General features: G+C 35.4%; 1 protein-coding gene across 1 annotated transcript in view; it reads left to right on the top strand.

Annotated features, from left to right (window-relative positions):
* Window positions 1-21,009, top strand: part of Slc13a1 (solute carrier family 13 member 1) — a 67,967-nt gene that overhangs the window by 20,180 nt on the left and 26,778 nt on the right. The window contains exons 4-7 of the mRNA XM_042695891.1: window positions 2,306-2,493; window positions 3,084-3,141; window positions 3,229-3,277; window positions 16,949-17,100. Of these exons, the coding sequence (XP_042551825.1) occupies window positions 2,306-2,493; window positions 3,084-3,141; window positions 3,229-3,277; window positions 16,949-17,100 (447 nt within the window). The remainder of the gene's footprint in view (window positions 1-2,305; window positions 2,494-3,083; window positions 3,142-3,228; window positions 3,278-16,948; window positions 17,101-21,009) is intronic.

The raw sequence follows: 21,009 nt of genomic DNA, 5'->3' as shown, positions 1-21,009 counted from the left end.
GGAGTCAAAGATGAGAGAAGCCTTGAACTTCAACAGGCAAGATTGATAGACTTCAGAGTAGATTTCATTCCTATCTTGTTTATTTGGCTGATTACACATTCAAAGCTTGTTCAAGAGCATCCTTTATCAACAGGGAGCATGTTATGAGCCAAAGACAAAGACATTACTGACAAAATACAAATGTGTGCAGAAACATTACAAGGTGAACGTTTTTCTTTTTAAATCAATTGTTGCAAAGTGAAACAATCAATTAGGAACTTTCATCTATACGTGAAATTACTCACTTGACTGATTTTTTTTCCTTTTTCTCTCATTAAATTAATTGCCTAGTTTGGTTTTATTCCACCTCTTGTTAAGAACATGAATGCAAACTAAGGAAAAGCTCCAGTGTCATAATCATTTGCATAATGATACTTGCTTTAAAGCCTTAGGAGGTTCTTTCCTTCTCATCTTTCTTCGAAAAATAAGAAAATCTTATTGACTTTGGTTGTGTAATTCCTTCTAGGCTATAGGCATATTTGTGTTTATCATGTATTCAGCAAATTGTTTTGGTAAATACCAACTGTATGCTTGTGTATATACCTGTAAGTGAGTGCTTTACATATGTAAACTACATATATTTACACATGTAGAATACATATGCAAATGCATCATATATATGACATACAAACCTAATTTGAAAAACATTACTTACAAGTTTTATAACATATATGCATTTAAGGTGCTTTATTCTTTAAGTAATATGGTATCTCATGTTTCTTGGGTTCTAGAGAAAAAAATGTTTTTCTTACCCAAAGGAGAAGACAATGGACCGTGTACAAAATGCCACTAGTGACATTATCACCAATGAGAAACCTGTATCTGATTCCAATCTTCTGAATATGAAGATTTCAGATCTTTTAGCTTCCATCAGTTAAAAGTGCTTTTGAGTTTCTGTTTGTTAAGAATCTTTTCTCTTTCACAGATGTCTGCAAAGGTTTCTTTTACTTGGTTTCACACATAGAAAATATTCACCATATCCAAGTCTGAAATACAGTGTGGAATTGTTCTTGTAAATCTATTTTTAAAAGAGAGCCAGAGAATTTCAGAAATGAACTGTAGGAAAGAAGTGTTTCTGAATGATTTTCTAGAGCCTCCTACTCAAAAGAGATTGTACCTTTTTCCCAAGTGTGATTTTTGAAAGTTTATAGACATGGTTTAATATCCTAAAAAGTCTTAGGGTATGTTACTTTTAAGAACAAATTATTTGTGAGAAAAGACAATGTAATAAATCCAATGTTTGACAACAGGAAGAAATGTCAGATTTAAGAAAGCATAAATGATAGGATCTATAGACAATTCTGAAACTTCATTTTAGCAAGAGTTTGTAACCATTTTCTCCACCTACTCTGTATTGAACCCCAAGTGTGGTGGAGTACAAAGACTTATAAATATTAATCTCTTTCCTTGTTCTCTTGTCTTCTTTTTTGGGGGTCCAGTCGTGGGGCCTGAACTCTGGGCCTGGGCACTGTCCCTCAGCTCTTCAGCTCAAGGCTAGCGCTCTTCCACTTGAGCCACAGCGCCACTTCCGGCCTTTATTCTTTTTGCTTATGTGGTGCTGAGGAATCGAACCCAAGGCCTCATGCATGCAAGGCAAGTGCTCTACCACTGAGCCACCTTCCCAGCCTTTTTGTCTTCTTGACACCCATATTAACAGCATTATATCAACTACAAAACAAGCAACTCTATTTGAAAGTTGCTTGCACCCTTGATTTTTATTAATATTTTTTAAATTGCTATTGCAAAGGTGATATGCAGAAGGGTAACAGTTACAGTTATATAAATCAGGTAATGAGTACATTTCTTTTTGAACAATGTCACCTCTTCCCTCATTTTCTCCCATGTGGGGGTGTAGAGTTCATTTCCAGCACAGTGTCTAGTGAGTGTCACTATTTGCACCTTGATTTTACTTGTATCTGAAATGAGGTATTCATCTGCCAAGAGCAATCCAATTTTAGGCTAATATTACAAACTGTTAATATTGCAAACCATATGCCAACTTGCAGTTTGGTGTCAATTTAATGGCGTGTGTTTTTTGAGTGAAAATTCTTATGGTTCTCTAGGAGACAAGTCCCTTAAGAACTCCACTCTTACATGAGCTACTTTGATTTCTGTTTGGCTCTGATTGTACACAGAGTTCACCATCTGGACAGAAACTTAACTTTCGATCATTTAGGGAAAAAATGGATTCCCAACTCACAAATAAGATAGTTTGTAAACCAAAGCTAGCACACGCAGCTCCACACTAAAAGCTCTCTCATTTCAGGCTGACGTTGGGGTTCATGAGCAGTACTGCCTTCTTATCTATGTGGCTTAGCAACACCTCTACTGCTGCCATGGTGATGCCGATTGTGGAGGCTGTGGCACAGCAGATCATCAGTGCTGAAGCAGAGGTTGAAGCCACGCAGATGACTTATTTCAATGAATCTGCCACCCATGGACTGGAAGTTGATGGTATCATGTGTTGATCTGGCCACCGTGGGGTCTAATTATTTGGGCAATAAGCACAAACTCAAGAATTCTGAGATATATTTTGAATGAACTCTCTATACATGCATGATGCACATTGAACTCTCATCTTTCCAAAATCCTCAGTAGCTATGCAAAGGACTAATATAACAGTGCTAACCTTAAATTTAAAATCGAATTCATAGTCTCTGGGGAAGGGGAGGAAGGAAAAATGGCTTTCATGCTCCCTAGCCAGTTTGATGGACTACTCTTTCATATCTTTACGAATTACTCTCCAAGTTACTCTTCTTTACCCTGAAATGATTTCTTGCTTCATCATGGGACCCTTTAATTTCCACATTCCATTTGGATACAATAACTAATCTCTCTGTGGTTATTTGTGGCTCAGATGAGTTGCTCTGAGGCGATGAAAAACATGTTAGGGATATTTGTGTCTATAAAATACTGTGTTAAAATGAATTTTAGGTTGATAATAGGTGAAATTGCTTTTTTAATTTTTAGTAATGCATCCATCTTTGTCCACCCAATAATAACTTTCATACTTAGATTGTTTTCATTCATTTAATGTTTTGCAGAAACTGTCATTGGACAAGAAACAAATGAAAGGAAAGAGAAAACAAAACAAGTTCCAGGGTAAAGAATATTGATATTTTGATCGTTTTTTTTTCAAATTACATGTGAACAGAATTATACAATAGTTTGATTTGATTTATTTTTCAGATTCAGTAATGATGCTGAGAAAAGTTCAAGCAAGGTAGAGATGGAAAAGGTACACTAAATTTACTTGTCTTAAACAATTATACCTGAAATTATGTTAGAACACAGTTTGATACGCATGCATTTTAAAAACTGTTACCTCTTTTTTGTGTCTAAAATGTCATTTTGTATAACCAAGTCCAAGTATAGTCTAATGTTTGTTAAGCCTTTGTGGATAGACTGAAATCAATGTCCACATAGGAACCACTTTTGCCTCTGAAAGTATCATTATTTTCTCCTTTTTCTAGGATCATGGTTGTTGGCAGTTAGCCAATATAGTTTAAATAAATGTACTTCGAGTCTCACAATATGGTTTCATTTTCTGGTTAGAATCTTGCTGATCAAATTGCCCAACTTTTACTAGGAACATCCACCTTACAAATTTAGACCAACTCTTTTTCATGCCATTATGAGTAATCACATGATTTTAGTTTCTATTGCTATTAAAAAAATACAATGCAGGAGTCATGAGTTGCTTCTATCAAAAAAAGATGAAGGAGTTGCTGTAGTTTTTCCAGTCAAGGAAAGATGGAAAGAGATCTTTGTAAACCCTACCCTATAATCCATTCCTCCAGAATAAGTCAATATATAAACATTACACTGGATTGCCTTGGGAGCAATGTATCTCCAGACCATTGAAAAATAATCCTGCATAGAAATACCATAGTGTTAGGAATAGGAGAGTGTATTATATGTTACTTCCTCAGGCTATAATACATTAGCATGCAATTCAATGGGGAAAAAACCCACTCTGTATACAGAGTCATTTCTGTATAAAGAGAGAACAGATGCAAAGCTAAGGCTTAAGTCATCAGCTACACATACATTAAGGAGTTTTAAAAGATAAATTTCATGTATATTTATGAAAACATTGTAATCTTTAAGGCTAGAGTCTTTTAAAACATTTAAAATCAAAAGTAAGCCAGATGTGCTATGGAAGGATACATTAAAATTGATAAGAAAACAGAAATGTAAGCAGAAAGAATGTATAAACACTTAATAGGGAATGTAAATGCACTTGGTAACCTGCCTGCACACCTCGTTAGGCAGTTCATTTTCTGCATGATGCCTAAATTTCGAGTCAAGCCTCTTCAACTTGATTTGAGATCTGGCTATGTCCTGGGTATTATAGGATATATGAATAAAAAAGATCTCTGCTCTTTATTGTAAACAGTTGAGAGTCTATTGGGAATGTAAACTAGAAAAAAAAAGTCCAAGAAAAAAAATGTCTGACATGAACCCTACCACAAAGACATACTTGGAAGCCATGCTCAGAAGCCCTGATGTTTAGAAGTGGGAGCCATTGGTGCAATTTGTGTATACGCTGAGAGGAAGATGAGATAAAAATGCTGGAGTCTGAAAAAGAGGATGATGTATGCCAGCACAGGAGCTCAACTTCCTGAGCACAGGCACACATCTACACACTACTTAAGACCCTACAAGGTTTTATTATCTGACACAGAGTTGTATTCTATAGATATTTATCTTTATTCATTAATGAATGAGTGAATACAAAGTGTGAAAGAAAGCTTATACATTCAGATCAGAGAGTGCAACTCATTAAAAGAACTCTGTAAAGAAGGCTTTCAGGAAACTTGGCAATATAGTTAGAGATGGACCGCTGTAGTGATGAAACTTTTGAAGAAATTGGGTCAGCTCTTCATTTTATTTTATTGGAGCAGAGAGTCTTGGAGTTGGTTGGGCAGCATGGCAAGTTCTGCCTTTGGGAAGCTCACTTTGAGGTGACAAGGGCAAGGGCAAGGGGATGTGGACTTAAGTGGTCTTTTGGATTAATCAGACACTGGAGATGGGAGAAAGTGTAGCCAGTATTTGCCCTACTGTAATTAGGGAAAGGTAGACTAGGATGAAAAAGATCAGGATGGGGAACGTAGAGGGAGGAGTAACTTTTCCACAGACAAATTAAGATAGTTGGAGTACCTCTTAGGAAACAGAGATTTATATCTATGTTTTGGACTTTCAATGCTGATTTTATGGTCATTTTTGGAACCCCATGCTTAAATTTTCATCTGTATGTCAAAATTATGAAATTGGGGACAACTTTGTTTCCCTGTGGAAATATGGTTTTAAAAAGAGATTGAGGAAAGTAACATTTTAGATATCGTAAGATATCTAAGATATACATATATATGTATATGTTATACATATACGTATAAAAATATTTTTTCTTGCTAAGCAAATGCTCTACCACTAAACAGTAACTGAACCCCCAAGTTGAGACTATTTTTTTTAACAATTAGACCTCTCTTTTGAGGAATACCTATATCTTACAGTTCACATTGCAATTATAATTAACCGCACCTGTTTTGTGTAATTTTCACAAGATATTTTAACACTAATGGGTTCTATCAAAAAAAGTACATCTACTTTAGCTACAATACATATGATATATTTGTATTCATAATGTTTGATCTGCTTTTTTGAAGTAAATGGGGGATTTATTGAATTAAAATAAATTCTATGTAGTTCAACATTGAATTTGACCTGCAAGTCAAAAAACTATAAATATTACTCCCTTTTGAGGGAAAGTCAAAGATGAGAGAAAAGAAAGACCTGAGGGGTTCAGTTTTTTTCACAATTTTACTGCACAGCCATATTCCTGCAAAAAATTGAATTTGATTCCTAGTGAAAATTAACTAAAATTTTATTCATTTTAATCCCCACTTATTGAGTATAAAGTTAAAGCAGTTTTCGTAATTTATTTTAAATCTCTCTACTAACACGATTAAACCAACCCAAGATAAATTGCTTATGTCATTTTATAGCATTACAGTACTTCTTTCTGAAGGCAATAATATACACATGAACTTTATAAAGTTTAGTGTCTAGTAAGCAGAGAGCCTCAGATAAGTACATGAAAGTTAAGACTTGCTCTCCAATGGTAAAGTTGTTTGTAATAACGATGGCATTGGCTAAGAAACATACATTTAACATTTGCTCCAATACTAGCTTGTCAGTGAGCATCATAAAACTTCCCTTTTGTGGTAAAATCACCATATCCCATATCCTCCCTCTTAGACTTCTGACTCTGCCCTAACTTTTCTATAGCATGTGTCAACTTATAAATTATATAATTTGCTTGCTTTTTCCTTAATGTTTCCTCTACTAAAATGTAAGATCTCTAGGTGAAGAAATTTTGCACATTTAAGACTTATCTCAAATACCTGTAATAGTGATGCCACTGAATAAGTATTGAGTAAATACTTGGGAATTGAATGAATAAATTTAGTAATATTTTCTCAAAAATTATCATTATACCTGGGTACTGGTACTTCATACCTATAATCCTGGCTACTCAAGAAACTGCAATCTGAAGATCTTGGTTGAAAATTAGCCTGGAAAGGAAAGCCCATGAGATTTATACTTCCAATTAACCTCTCAAAACCTTGAAGTGGAAAATGGCTCAAGTGATAGAGTGCTAGCCTTGCACATAAAAGCTCAGAGACAGCATCCAGGACCAGAGTTCAGCACAAAAAATACAACTATATTAAAAGAACTCTTATTGTAAGAATTATTATAAGAGCTATTGTAAGAAAAGAAAATGTATAAAAATTTAAAGATAGAACTATACATCAGATTGATTTCACTTGGGGCAGATAGATGAGAAATAAGTTCTAGGTATCCAAAAATCAAATTGTAGATTCCAAAGAAAAAATCAAGTTGCTAGTTCATTCCCTCCTCTGTAAGCATTAGTATTATTTAAAGAGATTCCCAAGAGTTCTATAGTATATCATTCCTAAACCTCTAGGCATCTTCAAATGAATGTAATTGGAAAATCAGTGTGCTTTTAATGAAAAATCTGACATAATTGTTTTTCATTAATGTAATATAATCTGTTGTTCCTTAAGGGGAAAAGTTCAAAGGAAAAAAATCTTTAAATTATATCTTGCTTTTAGTTAGTGTTGTTTAGTCTAGGGAGGGGATGAAAATCCTTTCTGATGACAATTAACAGCTTGAAGTCATGTTTTAAATATTTTCTAACAACTCAAAGACCCCAGTGAGCACAGTTGTAAATACGTCTCTCATCATTAGTAACTAGACAGATTAATTTTGCCAAACAGATAGCAATCCCAGAAACATCTGGTTCTTGGGCCAAGTATAGATGCTCTACAGGCAAGGTTCTTTCCTTGAATAGTCTCCTATTATCTAGATGGCAGAGACTTTTGATGGTTAAGGCAATAACAGAGCTACTCAGCCCTCATTTGACACACTCCTGCTGTCTCTAACTAACTCAAATCCTCCTCAAGAACCAGAGCAATAATTTATGACCCAAATTATGTTTTGATTCTTATTGACCTCAAAGTCCTAGTGCCACGGATAGTTGCAATTCATTGTTTTTGTATATAAACATTTTACTGTTAAGTTGGCTATCAATAATATTGTTTCTCCTATATATCTTCTATATGAGTTTTCAAAATGAAATTCTTCACATTCTGTGTTATTGAAATATTATCTAGCCAACAGCATAAACCCAGCCATGGTGGAAGCAACTGCAGTGTGATCTAACTATACTGTATACCTCCCACACAACACACTTATTTGAGTACTGTCATTTGTTTTTTGAAAACAGCATCAGTGTGTTTCTATAAATCTTCCAGTGGTATTTCCTAAAAGAGGAATATATTGGCCGGGCGCGCTGGTGGCTCACGCCTGTAATCCTAGCTACTCAGGAGGCTGAGATCTGAGGATCGCGGTTCAAAGCCAGCCCGGGCAGGAGAGACCGTGAGACTCCTATCTCCAATAAACCACCAGAGAACTGGAAGTGGCGCTGTAGCTCAAGTGGTAGAGCGCTCGCCTTGAGCTGAAGAGCTGAGGGACAGCGCCCAGGCCCAGAGTTCAAGCCCCACGGCCGACAAAAAAAAAAAAAAAAAGAGGAATATATTTACATTGTCCTCCAATTTTACTCTATGTGTTTTGGATATGAAATATTTCACTACTGTACACATGTTAACATGGACCTGAATATTTTAAAGAATAATTAAGTGAATAAAATAGAATATACCACACTTCAGCTTTAGAAAAAGAATATAATTGCCTAGAGATATCTATCAGCCTTTATTTGGTTCTATTTTCCTTCCTCATCCAGTCCCTTCCTTGAAAACATTGTTCCAGATTCTATGTTAACTATTCTCTTTTCAGTTATTCCTCTTTTCATTTGCCTGCACTAGAGTATGTGTTTTGTCACGGCAACAAATATTCTGAATAACCAAAGTTTCAACAAGACAGAAATAGATGGTGCTATGGTGCCAGAGTCATGAGGGCCCTAACTCTTCTTATTCCTGCTCTACCATCCTTAGCTTTGAACTCTGGTTCAAGGTTCTGCTCTGTTTTCCTCTGTCTATTCTGTGCTCCAGGTAGCAGAAGAGAAAGAAGTCAGTAGGTAGCCAATGGCCCAAGAAATTATTTCATTATTGGCTTCAGGGCTATTCAGATTTTCTTTCTCTTTTAATTAGCTGTAATTTATTAGGAATTTATGTAAAAAATGTGGATATCTGTTATATCTATCTACTTATTGCTTATGTGATTTCTATACTGTTTATAATTCCATATCTTTTCGTTTCTAATGTTTTAAAACTTTCATTTTGCATAATCTTTCCAAAATATGTTGATTTTATTATTCCTATAATGCTTATTGGAGAACCAGAATATAATCCAGGGAGTGTCTTTAGTGGTAAACTCTCAGTTTTTGTTTAATAGAAAGGCCTTTATAATACTTGAAGTAAAGAATGACCCTAAGTTACTTTTGGCATACCAACGTTTGGCATTCATTTTGCCTTGGGGCTAGCTATTAGTTAAAATTGTCATTCCTCTGTAGAAAATCTTCACATTGGTTGCTTTTAACATATTGTGTGTGTGTGTGTGTGTGTGTGTGTTAGAGTTTCATTTTGATATATGTAAGGTTATATTCCTTCTGAGTCTGTGTGCTCTAACAATTAAAAAAATCATTGTGACATTCTTCCAACATTCAATTGCTTTGTCCTCGTTTTTAGTCTCTTCTCCTTTAACATGCTGTACTTCCTTTTTTATATTATGACTATCTCCTTTTGCTTTAATTCTCTGTTTCTTGCTAAATTTCATGTCAGTGATAACTTAGGTTTCTCTTCCTATTCTGTAATTTTCCCTTATTTCTATTTTGTCCCTTTGTCTATTCATCAAATTTTATAATTGTGTCTCTTCTCCAGATTTGCTTGATCATTGTTATAATCTTTTTGTGTGCTGACATTATTAATTAATAATTCACTTTAATTGATCAGTAAACTTACTTATATTCTGTTTCTCATTTGTTACCACCTTGTCTATTTTGTGCATTTAAACACAGCAAGGCTAATTTACCTTGAAACTTCTATAGGAATTATTTAAGTTCTTTGAGGAAGCTGCCTTTTAAGTTTTCAACTCTATTGATGTCTTTCATTTAACATACAGTAAAGCCAATTTTTACTTTAAAAGTTGCTCATGGTTAGGATTTTTTAGAAAATATTGCTTTCCCTTTGCTCTTTGTCTTCATAAGGGATATGAACTCTATCACATTTGGTTGGCTCTAACATTATCTTCCATTCCAAATTCCTTTTGCAACAAGATCACCTGAAACCCTCAGGTCAAAATTCAATTTCTTATTCCTTCTTGTTAAATGACCCATTTGGGCTTTATTTGGACTTAATACTTTGTTTGTCAAGAGACCTGATCCGTTGTGGTACTAAGAAGCTAAATCTACCATATAGTCTACATATCGTTGCTACAATTTCACTACTGTAGAAAAGTGTTTCAGGGGTGTGTGTGTGTGTGTGTGTTATTTCACTTTGTTTTTGCCTAAGAGAATATAGGGGAAACTTCTAAATATTTAAGAGTAAGAGCCTGGCACTGGTAGTTCACTCCTGTAATCCTAGCTGCTCAGGAGGCTGAGATCTGTGGATCATGTTTTGAAGCCAGCCCAAGTAGGAAAGTCCATAAGACTCTCATCTCCAACTTAGCACCAAAAACAAACAACAACAAAAAACCCTGGTAGTAGAGCTGTGGCTCAAGAGGCAAAGTGTTAGCCTTGGAAAAAACAACTCAGAGACAGTGCCAAAGCCCTGAGTTCAAGCCCCAGGACTAGGACACACACACACACACACACACACACACACACACACACACACACACACACACACACACACACACACACACACACACACACACACAGCATTTAGGTAATACAATTTTGTCAGTAAATCTTGTACTGAATTATGAGATTTTTTTGCCAAAATAACAACTTGTTTTAGCCTTAAGCCTTTTCATACCCTGAATGCTAAAATTGAGATATTTCTCTATCCAATTTTTAATATGTATGTTGATATACCAATTCATAACATGTAACATTGTTCTTGATATTGTTGAATGAAAATCTATTAAAATTTTAAATTAAAATTAAATTTTAGAGCCATAATTACTATTTCATAAATATAAAGAGAAGAGAGGATGACAAAATCATTTTGGAAGGTAGAATGTTAAAGGATGGTTGGAAAATGACTGTTATTGATTGACACTGAATGCTAAATAAGTTCATGAGTAAAGCCAATAAAGAATCGAATTACATAACAGCAGTCTTCCAATTTCTTTTATTGCAAACATGCTGTAGGAGTGGGGAGGGGGAGGGGTCACAGTTACATGAGTAACGTAATGAGTACATTTCTTGTCGAACATTGTTAGCCCCTCCTTTGTTTATTTTTAAATGTCAAAAAGTGGGAGTAAGAACAAGAAATGTGTTCATGAAGCGGTTAAATACCCAAATGCCTTTCCCAGTTCCACTCGGATGCACTTTTCTTTCTCTACCAAACAGAAGTACAATCTTTAGACATGGTCATGTGGATGCAAGCACAGTTCTTGGTCAGGGGAGGATGTCCCTATGAAAATAAAAGCCCGTGGATTCAATGTTGAAAACTCCGCCTTACATTGGACCAAATCTGTGCTCTCCAGCAGTGATGGGCAGGGCGGGGGGTCGGGGGGGTGGGGGGGGGGGGACTGGGACAGCCAGATCTTCCCTGGGGAATGCAATCAGCACAAGAAAAACCATAAGAACGTATTGAAAGTACTGTTTTCTCAAAAAGAGGCCAGTAAACTAACACCACAGCTAACAACAAAACTCAAAACACTTGGGCAGAGTTTCTAGGCAGCTTCCCATTGCCTTGAATGTGAGCAAACAAACAAAATTTTTTAGGTAACCGAAGAAAGCCCCAGGCATGAAAGAGCTTCCAAGAAAAACGAAAACAGCTACCTGCAGAAAACAGTATATGAGAGAAGGAAGTGTCTGTAATATATTCAGAGAGATAAGAAAAGAAATTATACACATAAAATACAAATAGCACTCTATAAAGCCCAAGCCCTGGGAACTCAGGCCTGTAATCCTATCTACTCAGAATGCTAAGATCTGAGGATCATAGTTCTGAGCCAGACCAAGCAGGAACATCTGTGAGACTCTTATCTCCAATTAGCCATCCAAAAAACAGCCAAAGTGGAGCTGTGGCCCAAGTAATACAGCACTAGCGCAAAAGCTCAGAGATAGAGCTCAGTTCCTGAATCCAAGCCCCCAGGACTGACATAAGTGTGTGTGTGTGTGTAATAGATTTTTTTTTATTTTTACTTTATGTAAAGATAAAATCTTTACATAGGACAAAGGAAAATTTTATAGACAAAATAGGAAGTAGCAACATTAAGAAAACAGGAGTTTCAGGTAAAGAATAGAGAAAGCAGGATACACATTAAAATACTAAAATATTTTCATAATGGAAGAATACAATTTTTTTTCATTAAAGGCCCACTGGGTGTCAGCATAGTGAACGAACTTGACACACACAGGTTGGTCTGTCTCTAAATCACTGAGATTCCAGAATAACAGAGCATAGCATAAAATCCTTTGGAAAGACAAGAAATGTGATTTATTTTAAAATGACAAAAAATAAAAATGTTGAACAACTTTTACAGCAGTGGTAGAACTTGAGGACAAGAGAAAAAAAAATGTCTTCCAAATTCTTAGAATTTTGTAAAGCCAGGAGGAAAAACAGTTTTATGACAAGAAGAAAGAAATATCACCCAGATAATAGAAATAGAGGATTATTGATGTGGCTATGTTGTTCTTTCACTTGATTGTTCTGAAAGAAGATTTAAAAAATTAGGGAATTCTTGGAACTGATTTAGTGGCATATCCTTTAAAAAAAATAGGCAAATTGACAGGGATAAGAAAAAATATATGCATTTACATATACATCATATGACTCTGCTCATTTCAAAGATCTTTGTACAACTCTAAAACAATTGAACTGTGATAAGCAAAGATATTTCAATGCACGATGTTAGAATGAGGGTACCCTCAGAGCTTGAGTGAAGAAAGTTGTGGAAGATGAGCATAGAGTATGGTGAAAAGTTCACTGCAACTTCTTACGTTTAAGAAATTAGCATATGAAATGATATATTATTAAAATGAGTGCAAAGATATGTCCCAAAGTACCTACAAGATTGTAAAATGGCTGTGATAAACAGAAAATGTTTAGCAGGAACTAATGCCTTTTGTAATTATCCTTAAATAAGTTTTCATCATAAATAGAAAGCTTAATGTTTTCATGCCTTATGTCGTGTAAGGAACTATTTCTGTGGCCCTGTGGAAACCATTGGTTTTGCTCATGTATGTTATTTTTAGCACCCAAGTTTACAAAGGAGTAACTTGCTCTTGAAGTCTACAACCACTACCACTAGGTGGAGGTAATGAGTTACATCTTACAACATCCTTGTATCTGTGTGATGATGTCATAGGCTGCTTCATTTGGTCATGCCCTAGGTCAAAATGTTTTCAATTACTTGGAAGAGCCTGTGGAAGGATGTCATGTATGTCTAATACTTAATGAATCACAGACAGAATCAATACTGAATGTAAAAGTGTAATTATGGTAACAAGTAGTATGAAATCTTAAGTAAATAAAAAACATTCTGCGGGAAGGGAAGATGGGAAACAGGAAATCACTGAGTAGGAATAAAGATACAAGGAGACTTATGTAAGACTCATGGACACTCACGTTCCATTTAAGACTCATTTTATCCTTTGAAAAATTTCATCTTTAAACCAGATCTTTAAATATCTGCCTGCTGAAAAAAATCTCTGATTTTTATACAAATAAATGTTTTAAACATTTTAATATCCAAATATATATTTTTTCTGATTGTAAAAGATACAACCTGGATCAATTAGGTAGCAGATAACACTAATTCCATGATCAACAAATAACAATTTTAATACTTTGGTGTACGTAATTCATGTTAGCCTAATTTCTAGTCCTATACAAGGACAGGGATATGGTTTTCTTTTGTTTTAAAGTAAACATCATTTTGTAATTCCCCAAATTTCTCCTTACACATTGTGACACAGGCATTTTCCTGTTCCCACTGCAGCCATGACAATGACATTTGATCACCTAGTACAGCAGCTACTTGACCACTTCTGCTCTGGCCATCCCCAGCTTCATGCTTGTTTCCAGATGATTTACTCCTCCTTCTTCCCTTGATTTGGAATTACGTTTTTCTCTTCAATACTCTTAGGATAAAATACAACATAAAATACAACATTTGCGGGCACACACAGACACACACACACACACACAGACACACACACACATACACACACATCCTCCCACTTCTGGAGAGAATGATTGTTTTCTTGGTGTCTGCAAACATGTGAATCCTAAGGGCAGTGTGTCTTAGTGTTGACTTTTAAGTGATTTATTCTAGCTAGAGTTAAACTATTGGTCCTAGGTTGAACTATTGTCTGAACAAAATACTAAAGATTACGTTCTATACAATGTCATCTTTTTTCCTCATTTCTGTGTCAGTATTTGGCTCAATTAGTGGCTCATCTCAGCTTTTCTAAAAAGCTACATTTTTTTTCACTCTCACTGTTTTTTACTGCTGATCATGGTTTTCACTCCTTGCTTGAATCAGCCCAGCAGTTACAGGTTTTGAACAAGAATTACAATAAATCTAGTTGTAGGGAGCTAGTGTTTGCTGCTAGATAAAAACTGTGCATCTCCTATTCCACCTGAAAAACATCCACCCTCTTCACCTTTAAGAGGTATTACAATTTTATGTGGAATTAAAATGTATCCTAAATTGTAATGCCTGTCTAAATGATCTATATTTGCATAAACATCTATTTTTAGGCAGTATTATTAATGTTTGTTTTAAAGGTCTTTGTACAGAAAAAAATGTGTGGTAAAAAGTCCATAAGGAATTAATTATTTTCTGTTCTGAATATTTTATTTTAAATCTGCCACTACAATTTAAGCATTGTTTTTATGTATAAGCAAGTGTTGGCAGCTAAGGTTTTATATTAAATCCATTTTTTTCTTTGTATTTTTGAAAGTTTTAATGTCAGTGAGAGATTATATGCACATTGTATTTCAAAATACCCATTCTTATCAATTCAATCATACATAAGCCCTAAGTTTCAGTTGTCACTTAGTGTTGTTCATAAGAATATTTAAGTATATTTTTCTACTTTATTTACATATAATTTTTGCAAGTTCTCAGTGGAAATTTGTATCATACTGAAAATGTAAATCATTTCCACATAGAAAATAATATAAAGATAAACGGAGACACTTGTAAATTTACTTCTTCTGAGTGAAGAGTTGATACCTCTGGGGACTGACCTTTAAGTGAATTAACAAGTGAAAGGTAAATTACTATTCCAGAGCAGCTGACCTGGTCATGCTAAATGCCATTTCCACATCCATCCAGACTTTTAGGGTGTATGATAATGTTTTCCTTGTCAGGATTTCACACACACACACACACACACACACACACAAAACCCACATCTTATTATGCCAGTATCACACACAGCACACCTATCTGATCAGAACAAGAAATGCTTTGTTCTTCCTCCACAAATGACCCTTGCATACTGTTGGTAGGAATGTAAAATGGTATAACAATTATATAAAACAGTAAAAGTTTCTTCATAACATTAAAAATCCAGTGTGGTGGCTAACTAGCTGTTTAGGAAGATAAGATTTGGAGAATCTGCTGGCTCAGAACAAAAAAGTCTAAGACATTCCCTCTCCAAAATTACTAGCAAAAATTAGGGTTGAAGGCTTGGCTCACATGGTACAGTGGTAGCCTAGCAAAGATGAGTCCCGAGTTCAAACCCCAGTATCAAGTAATTTATATATACATATATAAATTTATACAGAAAATGTATATTCTATAATACATTGTTATATATAACATTTTACATAGAGTATATATAGTTACATAAATACATAAATTATATACCACAGTATGCAATATATATGCCAGAGTGTGTATATCTATACACACTACATATACATACACATATATCTACAATTGAGTAACACCACTTTCGTGTATAGAGCCAAAAGAAGTCAAGTCAGTATTGCAAAGGAATAGCTGTGTCTCCATGTGCATTACAGCGCTAGACACACTACCCAAAATACTGAAAACCCTTTTATTGATGTATGAGTGGATAAGGAAAATATAATTTAGATTACTGTGGTTACTGCTGATGGATCATCCCATTCTAATTTTGACTATTTCAAACCTCTCTTTTGTGCTGCAGTCTCTTTAACAAATCCAAACATATTCAAGTGCCTAGGAACACCAAAGGACAAGTAATAACAAGTTCTCTTTCTTAAACACATTTGGATTCGTTTTGTGTGTGTGTGTGTGTGTGTGTGTGTGTGTGTGTGTGTGTGTGTGTGTGTGTGTGTGTGTGTGTTGGTCTTGAGTGCTGTCCTTGAGCTTTTCTGCTTAAGCTATATCACTCTAGCCTGGAGCCACAGTGCCAAGTACAGCTTTTGAGTGGCTAATGGGAGATAAGAATCTCCAAGGAATGAGCCACCAGCTCCAGGCTTCTTCGGGTACTTCTAATCCTGCAGTAAGTAGGACAGGTTTAAAGACCCACGAAATTGATATAAGCAATCCCAAAATAATTTATAGATTAGCCTACACCACTGAGCATGCTGACTTGAACTAAGTTACAGCAGTGGAGATGGAGAAAACTGAACAGAGCCTGGGCATGTAAAACCACATGTGCATGTAGATGAATGTAGTGAGGTCTGGCAGAGAATGATTTAAGGAGTCTCCCTATTTCATGTTATTATCTGGAAATTTCTTTTGGTGTGAATAGAGGACAAATGCTTCCAAAGACTAAGTGTAGTGTTGATGTCTTAGTGTTTACAAAATGGAGTTGGAAGCATTCGATCTCTAGAGACGTATTCTCTGAGGATCAGTCATTAAAGGATGAAGACAGAAAAACCCCTCAAAAGATGCCAAGGAATTTACTGACCATGTACCACCACCATCAGCAGGAAAATAGTGAAAAGTGTTGGACATCATGGTGAGAAGGGAAGACAGGTGAGCTGGGTCAGAGGCAAGAGAGATTAGGCAATAGTAAAATTATGTTTGAGAACTATTTCAATGATTTCATTTTGAATATTTTTATTATTATCTTTTTATGAAATGTAAGATAAATGTTATTAGTTTGCCTGTGTTATCATACCAAAACATTATTTATTGCCAAAACATTATCAAATAGATAGAGCAGAGGCACATGAGAAATATGACTACTGCTTATTATGACCATACGTGGTGCTGCCTCAGAGTTTATGTTCTTCTTGAACAGAATGCAGTCACAGGAACAAAATATCGGTCGAAGAAGGACCACATGATGTGCAAACTGATGTGTTTGTCTATTGCCTATTCTTCTACTATTGGTGGGCTGACAACAATCACTGGGACCTCTACCAACTTGATCTTCACTGAGCATTTCAACACGTAAGTAAAGAATCGCTGGGTTGGTGCCATTACAAACATAAGTTACATAGATGATTTGTTCCTGATTTAGAGAATCCCAAAACAGAAATGTTATACAAGATTCACTTGCTATTGTTTTCTATCAAGACATCTGTAAGGTTTCTATAGAGATCTTCTTTAGTAGTGAGACTAAAGTTTGCTGCATCTACCTAGGGAATGAACACAAGTCTGTAGACATTCCTAGTCAGATAAGAAGAAATGATTCTTTATTAACCATTTTAATAAGAAAGAAAAAATACTATTATGGTAGTTAGCTGAAGTGAAGCTATATTCTTTGCGTGAAACAATTTATGTTACATTTGGAGACTAACATTTGACTTTGAATGATAAAAAGAGGTGCTAATTATGAAAGGCTTAGTTTTGGAGTTTTAAAAAAAAAAGTTGAAGGATTAGGCCCTTGCAAGAATAGTAGCAATAGAGTCTTCTACAGACATATGTTTGACACTAAGTATAAACTTAGAACTGTGATTCCAGCCTATTCCAGAAAGTGAGGAATCTGTGCACTCAGCCATTGGAAAAGTTTTAGCTTAGTTGAGTTTTAGTTGCTTATGTTGTAAGTTTGAACATCCTCCAGGAAAAGGCGTATCACTTCCCCAGGACTTCACTTTTCCAACTGTGGGAGCTCAGGCAGATGCTATAGGTCAGGTCTGTTTCAAGCTCTATGGGGGCATCTACTTGTCAGGGTGTTCACATGGTAGTTAGCACAGGGGGAAGATGAGGAACAGGAAGTAGCATTTTATACACAAGAATTCAGGCTCAGAAACAGATGCCACACGCCATGAAGCAGATCCCCAGATCAAGAACCTTCTAGAATTATTTGCAAAATGGTATGCATGCACACCAACTTCCCCCAAATCCAAAGATTCAATGTATGTAAATTCCTATTCTCTAAATACGTTAGATTTGTGATTGCACAGATCTCTACTTGAATGTACTATTTCTTTCAATGAATACTGACTGCAGTAACCACCTTAGAAAGGAACTTTAGAAAGACATTTGACTTGTAATTGGAAGACCTCTGAAATTCGGTGCCAGAAATTACATGTTCAACATATACTCTAATTAGAGACAAGAAATAAACCCTTTTCTGAAAACTAGACTGGTATCCTTGATTGGGATTCCACATCCTAAGCCTCTCTGAGGTCATTTCCTAACATCTACACCAAGTTCTTGTTCTATCCTTGTCAGTGTTAGAGAAATGCTGACTATACTGCCTCAACTGAATGACTTCATACACTTGAATCCATACTGTTTTTGCACAGTACATGACCAAGTGTGTGTGTGTGTGTGTGTGTGTGTGTGTGTGTGTGTGTGTGTGTGTGTGTGTGTCCACCCTGGGGATTGAACTCAGGGCCTAAGCACTGTCCCTGAGTTTTTTTTTTGCTTAAGGCTAGTACATCACCATCTTATGTCTCAGCTCCACTTCTGGTTTTCTGGTGGTTAATAAGAGATTATTGTCTCAGGATTTTCCTGCCCCAACTGGATTCAAACCAAACTGCGATCCTCAGATTTCAGCCTCCTAAGTAGCTGAGATTACAGGTATGAGCCTCCAGCTCCTGGCCTAACAAAATTCTTTTATTTAATTATTCTCTTGACTATTTGATGCATTTGTATACTAATTGCAGATAGAAAGCATTTGAGCATTAAAAAAAGTTACAATAATTAATTTCTGTCCAACTCCCCTAGTCATGGAAATTTAGCCAAAATTTCCTTTAAAATAGAAAACACTTAAAATTTACTTTGAAATATACAGTTTTTATTCTTAATAAATGTATTGCTCTTACATCTATGAATTACATAGAAATAATGATTTAGGAAGAAACTCAAAAGGATCTTTTAATTGAAAATATTGATATAGACATGGGAAAATCTATTTCAAAAACATTGATATTATTAAATAAGTGATACATTAAAACTTTTTCTTAAATGATGATCTTACAAAACGCAATATATCAAGGCAGCAGGCAGACACTCAGCACTCATTTTAATAAAAAATGTTACAGAGGTTTAGAACTGTCCAAAAAGTCATATCCTATTTTCAGATGTTTGGATCTGGAGAGATATTTCCCTTTACTTTAAAATTTACTAAGATAACATCATCTTTTTTTAAAAATAAACATCACTTGACATCTCTTTGAGCAATACCAATGATTTTATGTTTATAATTTCATATTGGATTACTCTCAATTAAAAGAGGCTTTATGAAATCTGAGCATCAATAACTTCATATTGATAAAGTACAGTACCATGTTATAAATCTACCCATGGAGGAAGAGACTGGGTTACACAACATTTTTCTAGCTGTACATCATCTACCTGTTTATCTCTTTATCCATCTACCATCTATCTTTTCATCCCTGTTCTTTTGTTCGTTAATAGATCGATAAAAACAGACAAATATGCCTTATGCGTAATATCTCTATACCACAATAAATGCATGTTTTGTTTTCTTTCTTATACAAAGAAAATGAGAAAAAACAAACCTTGAAAAAGCTAAAATTAATTCAGGGCAATAAACAGACTTCCAATGATTTGTTGGATCAATCCACATTCTTTGAGGAATGAAAATATGCAATGTACCACTTTAAATGTGCATGACAATGCATAAAAATAAAATCTTCAAGGAAGAAGATTCCATAAGATGGTATAGAAAAAAATATATACCTCTGAAAAACATTAAACATGTAAAACAAAATACTTTTTCTTTACATATGGCATGATATATACATATTACCAAAATATCCTTGCTGTAGAAAAGAGAAGATGGTGACTAAAGCCCTGTGCTCTGGGGTTAGAACATTTCAGTTAAAATCCCAGCTCCTCTATCCACCAGCTAGGTAACGGTACAAATTGCTTAAGCTCTCTAAACCTGATACCTTTCCAAAAATAGGAGAGAGATAATCTATGGTGTCTCTCTTAGAAGGCTGTGAGGTTCACCTAAAATAAGCAGCACTGAGAACAGCACTGACACAGAACCCATGCCTGGACTCAATAAATGCTAGCTGTTATCACTACCAGAGCTGAAAGAGCTGACATCTACTTCTAGTGAGGACCAAAACAAGGTCCACCAGACCCCAAAACTACCTCCATGAAAAAAATGTCCCTTCCTGGAACTATAACTGCAGCAATATCCTAAAAGAACTGTAGCTAAATGCAGTATGCTTGATTGTTAGAAAAATTTGTCTGCATGATCTACAGTGATCATAAAAGAAGCAAACATCATGTTCCTGGAAAAAAATGAGTGCAAATAATTCATAAAATCAATGTATGGAAAGTCAGTAACAGTTTTCTGGAGACAGACTGGAACAGTCGGCCTGCTTTACACAGTTTAGAATAGCATTGTGCAAGCACATTGATTGACATTCAGAGTCTGGATAGAGGAAAGCAATTAGAAGTCTATTACAAAGTGCAGACAAATGATGAAAGGCTATTGTGAAGTGAAGGGAAAATTTAGACCACAGACACTGTAGAACAAAAAGGTCATTAAGTAATTAAGTAAGAGTCCTAGGATAAGGACTGGTTAGGGCAACTCTAGGGATGTTTGTGCATGTATCTGGTAAGACAATTGTGCTCTATCTTCTGAAGAAGACATGACAAAACAGATTTACTTGAGAAATTGATAGCATTAAACAGGACATGTTCTACTGAGGGGTTTTTCCATAAAGAACATCTTCAAGAGGATTTTTTTTTCTGGTGGTGGGGCTTGAACTCTTGGCTTGGGCATTGTCCCTCAGCTCTTCAGCTCAAAGTGAGTGCTCTACCGCCTGAACCACAGCTCCACTCCTGGTTTTCTGGTGGTTTATTGGAGATTAAGAGTCTCACGGACTTTCCTGCACGGGCTGGCTTTGAACTACCATCCTCAGATCTCAG

The sequence above is a fragment of the Dipodomys spectabilis genome, unplaced genomic scaffold, assembly GCF_019054845.1.
Source record: "Dipodomys spectabilis isolate Male_0828 unplaced genomic scaffold, ASM1905484v1 ptg000197l, whole genome shotgun sequence".
NCBI lineage: Eukaryota > Metazoa > Chordata > Mammalia > Rodentia > Heteromyidae > Dipodomys > Dipodomys spectabilis.
The sequence above is the reverse complement of the archived record's forward strand: the minus strand, read 5'-3'. Positions and strand labels throughout refer to the sequence as shown.